The 6766-nt window shown below is 36.2% G+C and overlaps 1 protein-coding gene across 1 annotated transcript; it reads right to left on the bottom strand.

The window, feature by feature from the left end:
* Positions 1-4789: 4789 nt before the first annotated feature.
* LOC145661760 (zinc finger MYM-type protein 1-like) lies at positions 4790-5503 on the bottom strand. The gene has a single exon (XM_081727096.1). It carries the CDS (start codon positions 5501-5503, stop codon positions 4790-4792), a length of 714 nt encoding a protein of 237 aa, XP_081583222.1.
* Positions 5504-6766: the final 1263 nt, after the last annotated feature.

Here is a 6766-nt window from a genome sequence, read left to right on the forward strand (position 1 = left end):
TTAGTGAAATACTTCCTCTCTGACTCCGACACATTAAGCTAAATGAAATCCGGACTTCATTCGAAGAGAGGGTCGGATTGCAGTTGTGTGTTTCCCCAATAGATATGAAATAATTAACTAAAAACAAGGTAACAAACAATATTGTATATACAGTACAACCCCTCAAATCCGAAAACCCGGCAAATCCGAACACGTTCTCAGGAAAAAAAATTAACTACAGCTGGAAAATGAAAAAAGATAGTTTTAATCACACAAATTGACTTTTTTTTAAGGTTTTAACAGTTTTAGGCTTAATGCTTATTCAAAACGTTATAAAATACAGTTAAGTTTAGATAAAATACTAAATAGTTTACGTCTACTTACGTATTTCAAAAAATCCAAAACAATGAAATCATTTTAGGTTAACTGGATTACGATTCACACGAAAAATTATAACACAAGATTAAACAAACACTGATTTTTTACTTGAAGTCAGTTATCTTTAAATATCGAAGATTAGAAAATAAGTACGTAATATTATTTCCCGGGTAATCCGAATCCCCCGAAATCCGAACAGGCTTCAGCCCCAATTAGTTCGGATTTGAGGGGTTGTACTGTACTATAAAATCTGAACACTTCAATGACATTCATTTGCCATATTAAGTATGTTCCAAATTTATAGATTAAGTGCAAACCACAAATAATAACATATATTTGCTTCAGGTATAATAACATATATTTTCGATTAAATCCATTTCATAAAGAAATATAGATTCTTAAAATAACCTACTTTATTTATAAATGTTTGGAACTTAGTGTCTTAAAGACACCTTTTTATACTGTGGAAAGCAAGATATGGAAATATGAATTCGTAACTGACATTTTGAGAGCATAAGACGAATGTCAAAATCTTAATTAAAAAGGGACTAAGAATTAGACATCCATTATTATTAGCTCAAAACAAATAAGTTTTTCTTTCCTTTTCAGGAAATGGAACTGAAATGGAGAAAAATTGTGTTCTTCGTTTATCTAATGAGCTCATTCAGAAACATTTGCCCTGTGACATTAAATTCACCATTAAAGCTTAAAACTGATCAACCATTGAAGAGAGTTCTGCTTCCAAAAATCAACGAACTAACATGTGTGGTGTTCATTGAAAATGTTATTGATTTCTCTGAGGATATTGAAGTGGACTTGGGAAGTTTCAAACATGAACTACTTCCAACGTCAATTATTAATAACAACTCCATTAAAATGAATGATAGTAAACAATTACTAGTTGATTCAATGAATCAAAATTGCGAAACAATCATCATTTCAACTGCAGATATCTGTGGAACATTCATGACCATTTACCAAGCCACTAAAAGAACAATTCAACGAAAAAATAGAACTTTTATATTTGTGTTAACGAGGAGCAAACTAAATGTTAGTAATTACATCGAGTGTAAATTGATTCGGTTCTTCCCATTTACATATTTACTACTAGTGCCAGACGACCAAGAAAACGACAATACTTGTCTCACCTTAATGAGTCACACATTAACAAGTAATCTGATGCCTGACAAACTAGAAGAAGTAAATATGGCTGTATTGAGATCAAATGACATGAAGTTACAGCAATTATTTTCAAATCTAGGTGGTTTTTCTTTGTACGTATCCTTCCATCCAGCTCATCCATGGACAGTGATTAAGGACCGTTTTTACGATGGGTTAGACTTAAGACGCATATTGAACTTTTTCACGAAATACAATGTAACACTAAAAATTGATGTTTTTGAAAGATGGGGAAGATCTGCTGATAATGAAACAGTAGCTAGCTTCCTGGGAAGTATTAAGAACATCAAATATCACGTTAGCTGTCCTGCATCGTACCTCACTTACAAGCGATATAAGCGATTTGACTATTCTGTTCCCTATGCCCAATCACATGTTAAATTTCTTACTCCTATTCCCAAACGAGAAACGTATTTATGGTCAATATTTTCGCCATTTACAGGTTTATCCTGGATGTGCTTTCTTGGGTTAATATTCTTAAATTCTATTATTTTATGTATATTCTCTGTCGTTCGTCATTGCCTATTGAGTCTACAAAATAGTGATTCCTATTACAAGTATTCATATTCTCTTTTGTATTCAATTAGTATAAGCGTCGGTTTCTCAGTTCCAAACAGTGGCCAAGGAGGTGCAAGACATTTAATAACTTGGATGTTTATCATGTCCTACCTTCTCGTTACAGCTTACAGCTGTAATCTTGTGTCTTTTCTTACACTGCCTGTTTATGAAACACCAATTGACACACTGCAACAACTAAAGGATTCTAGTCTTGATTGGGGTAGTATACATACGTATTGGCCAAGTGCTTTCGAAGACTCCATTAATCCTGCAGTAGAAGAAATAATTGAAAGAGAACTCTCTATGCACGAATCAAATATATTGAACGATTTAATCATGAAAGCACAAATCGCTATTCCACTGGACTATAGTCATTATGGGTTCATGTCTGGAGTAGAATTTGTGAAACACAGTGGGCTGATGAAGTTACGTTTAATGGAAGAAAATGTATTAACGTATCGTTTAGGCATACTGTTTCACAGAAATTCGCCCCTAGTACCGATATTTAATATGTATGATTTAAGTATTTTTGAATCTGGTATAATGAGGTTCTGGGGACGACAATTGCATGTTCCTTTAGCTGCAGATATTCTACTTGACACAGAAGAGTCAATTCGTCCACTGAAACTGAATGATATAGTAGGTTCATTTATTCTTTTGTTGGTTGGACTCACTGCTTCGTCCCTTGTTTTTATCTCAGAGGCAGTGTTGCATTCAGACATTTTTGAGAGTTTTACTTCACGGAAACTGAAGTTACTTAATTAAATGTTGTAAAGATCTCTGTTAAAAGAAAAGTCGATTTTAATTTTCTCAGCGAAGACGCAAAACAAGCTAAGGGATGTCAAGTTTCAGTAAAACTGTGACCATGCTCCCTTCCAGAAAATTTTATATGGGATAAAATTAAAATATAAGGAGGGATGTGCTGGGACACTGTTTGCTAAAGAGTTGTGTGGTCTCAGTTGCGATCAGTGTGCTCTCTACAAGAATATCATGTAATCTCAAGTTAATTTACCCTAGTTTCGTAGGGAAGGTCAAGGGGGCCGATTTCTCTGTAAATTTTTTTGGGGGGACATTCAGATGCAGAAGGTATGTATATGAGGATTTCAAGACAAATTCCATTCAAATTATGCCAAATATTGTATATTCATAAATACAATAGAGGAGCTCACATGAGCTTTGGGGGAGCCCGGCCCCCAGGATCGGCGCCCTTGGGGAACGTGTTAATCAACCAGGGGAAGAAAAACTCCACCCTAAGTATGAATGGAAGAAATACTGATCGTCAGAAACATATTTGTTATATAAAAGGTTATAGATATTAACTCATCCACTATATGATATTTTCACTACTTCTACTTTATTCAGCTACGATTTTATATGATTCGATATAGACTCGTAGTTTCTATTATGTATACAATAAATGATCCCGACGTGTCGATGACTTATCTCTATATACTCTTTTCCAAAACATAATTCCACGAGTAAATTTTTCTAAGTCCCTTAACATTGCCAGTTTGACAATAACACATTTGAAGTAATAGGGAAAAAATAACGAGAATTTCAAACATAGCTCACAGTTTGTTGTTTCAAACACTAAACTCCTCTTTTGTTACCTAATATAACGATACTTTCGTGAAACAATTTTTTTTTTTTTTAAAACGAGAAAGGTTAAGGAATTCATTCTCTCTCAATACAACTACAGCAGGCCCGTAGCCAGCCTGATTGCTTAGGGCGGGCAATGATGAATACTGAGGGGGCAATGGCAGGGACCTCAAGGAACACAAAAACTTATTTTGGAACTACAATACTTTTATTACAAGTAGATTATGGAATATTTTTATGTATAAAAATTAAGAAACAACCCTGACATAAGTAAAATAAATATTTTTACAGTCCTTATGTAAGTAATTACATCAAAAGGAGTTTACGTGAGCACTTCGTAAATTCAATTACAAGCTGGTCTAGATCTAGTGCACGCAGAATATCTTTGTTGTAAGCCAGGAGAACGAGGTCCGATTTTTTTTTCATGTCCCATAGACAGACGTCGAGGTTGAAGGAAAGCTGTCAGATGTGAGAAGCAGTTTTCGACCGTAGACGTAGAGGACGGAATAATTAGAGCAGCTTCTGTAAGCATCTTTAGGCCTGGGAAAGCCTCGACATATTTTCCAATTTGTTTTGTGAGCTCTTCCAGAGATGATGTCTTGTTGATCAGTCGATTTGCTAGATCTATTTCCTGCTTCAAATTCTGAAGCACTTTGCAATGCAGGTCTTTGTACTTTACAACATCACACAGAGGTTTCAAATTTTCTTCACTTTTTTTCTCGCTCAGTAAGTGGTGAATGGCACCAATCACAGCTGTACCTGACTCACTGAATCTGCTCCGAATTTCTTCGACGGTGATATCGAGAACTTCGCAGAATAATCTTTTCAGCTCCTTCTCGTCTTCCTTTCCGTTCTCAAAATTTATGCCTTCCAAATCAACAACCGAATCAGCTAAGCGACTGGGGAGTGTGCATTTGCGTTTCAATGGTTGCTGAATTGAAGTGTTTAAGGCGTATGCCTTCATTGCATCGTGAAGGATATTTTCAAATATTCCTTCGTCTTGCCGGCAAGATCTGAGCTGTTCCGTTACCGATCCTATTAACTTCACAGCGGCATCAGTGTCCAAATCTCTTCTTTGTAGCAGTGAGTTTGTCGATTATAGATATCCAAGAACCCTGATCATGAGCTCAGTAAGGAAACAGAAAGTCTTAGTGGAGATCTGATGTAGTAAACCGGTAGCTTGAACTTTCATTGAGGCGTGTTCTTCACGGGAAGTTCGAATTGCCATCAATGCACTTAATATGTGAAACCTGTCGTCATGAATTACAGTCACTGTGTCCAGATGTCCAGTCCAATGTTGTTTCAACAATCGCTTTAAACTGCTTCCTGCGTAATCTGCTGCAACGCGTCCTTTTCTGAAAAAGTAATATAGTTGTTGACAAATATTAAAGAACTCTTTCAGTTTAGGAATTGTGTCAATGGCTCTACAAATAACTAAATGTAATTGGTGATTGAAACAGTGAACAAGCAAAATGTTCCTCTTCAAATCCTCAGACAAAAGAGCTTGCACTCCATTTTTCTGTCCACTCATGACAGGTGCTCCATCGTAGCACTGTGCTATTATCGTGTCGGTTTTGAATTTTACTTTTCTTAAACAGTCTAAAATGGCGTTCTTAATGCTGGCAGCGTCTTGTTTGTCCAACTTCAGTATAGCTACGCATCTTTCTTGCACTTTAAAATTCACAAGGTACCTAATTGCGACAGGCAAATCTTTGATTCGTTGCTTGTCTCTGGTTTCATCTGCAAGTAATGAACAAAATGTACTTTCGTTTGCTTCATTTACTATTTTCCTCTTAACAGATTCTGGCATGAAATGAATTATCTCATTCTGAATATCCGGACTAGTGTATGCTGCATTGGCAGGGATAGTTTTGACAATTTCTGCTAATTTCGGATCTTTACGAATACTAAATTCAAACAAATTTAAGAACAAACCACTTGATTGTTTTCTGAGTTGCTCTCACCCAGAATCTTCCCTAAAAAACAACTGATTCACAGCCAAGAATTGAATAACTTCCGTCACACTTTTCACATAGTACCTATTATTCATAATTACGTCACTACACACCTTCTTCACGACCGTTTCGCCCGAGTTTTTACGTTTCCGTTGCTCCAAGTAGCAAATCACAGCGTGCCTATTAGTTTCAGAATCGGCGTGACGAGAAAATCTCTTATTTTTCTCTGTTGCATGCTTTCAGTCTCTGAACCATTCTGCACAAATGAGGGATCACTGTTTCTTCACGGATATTTCCGGCATGGGAAGCAAAAGGCAGCATCTAACATAACAGAATACTTGAGCCAATCCCACGTTTTGTACCATATTGGACGTAATCGTCGAATTGAGCCAGAAATTCTGAAACCTGGAAAATTTGCAAGATGCGACTGAGCGGGTTTTGTATCGCCAAGGTCTGATACATGGTGGAAATCAGATGTTTGACGTTTAGTTTCTTCTTGATCTTCTACACATGTTGATACAGATGACCCTGCTTCTGAATTAGTTTCATTTTCGATAACTTTTGCACCAAAAAATGACTTGATGGATGCCTGCTTTATATTTATGGCGTTATAATAGTCAGTAGAGTAACTGGAAACGTCTGGCGAGGTACATTTGCCTGTAGTTCATTTTCTACTGTTTTTGTTTCCTTCTGGAAATTCGCTAAGCACCTTGCTACTTATTATTGCGCGCAATTATAATGGTGTGTGACAAAATCTTTTTAAAATAATAGGTTCGGTGTTCTGCTGCCGTCTTGATTTTTTTTCTCTGAGTGCATATAAGGAATTAACGTTCTCTTCATTCCGTATATTTGTAAACAAATCGTGAAACAAATGGTTCAGGGCCACTCAGAAAACACAAAGTGAACCGATGCAAACTGCTGTTTAGAAACATTTTACAATCATTGATTTATTTTCGTGGGTGCTCTCCGCAAAGACTCAAATCACGTGAAAAACAGCATTGTTACCGCTTTTACAATAAACAAAACTTCCGAATTCCCCACTGATTTTTTGTATCTAACTATTCTAGAAGCACATGTACGTTTTCTCCAGACATCACAGTTTCGGTACCAGTTTCTTA

Source organism: Thermobia domestica, chromosome 10 (assembly GCF_964235325.1).
Source record: "Thermobia domestica chromosome 10, izTheDome1.hap1.1, whole genome shotgun sequence".
In the NCBI taxonomy this organism is placed as follows: Eukaryota; Metazoa; Arthropoda; class Insecta; order Zygentoma; family Lepismatidae; genus Thermobia; species Thermobia domestica.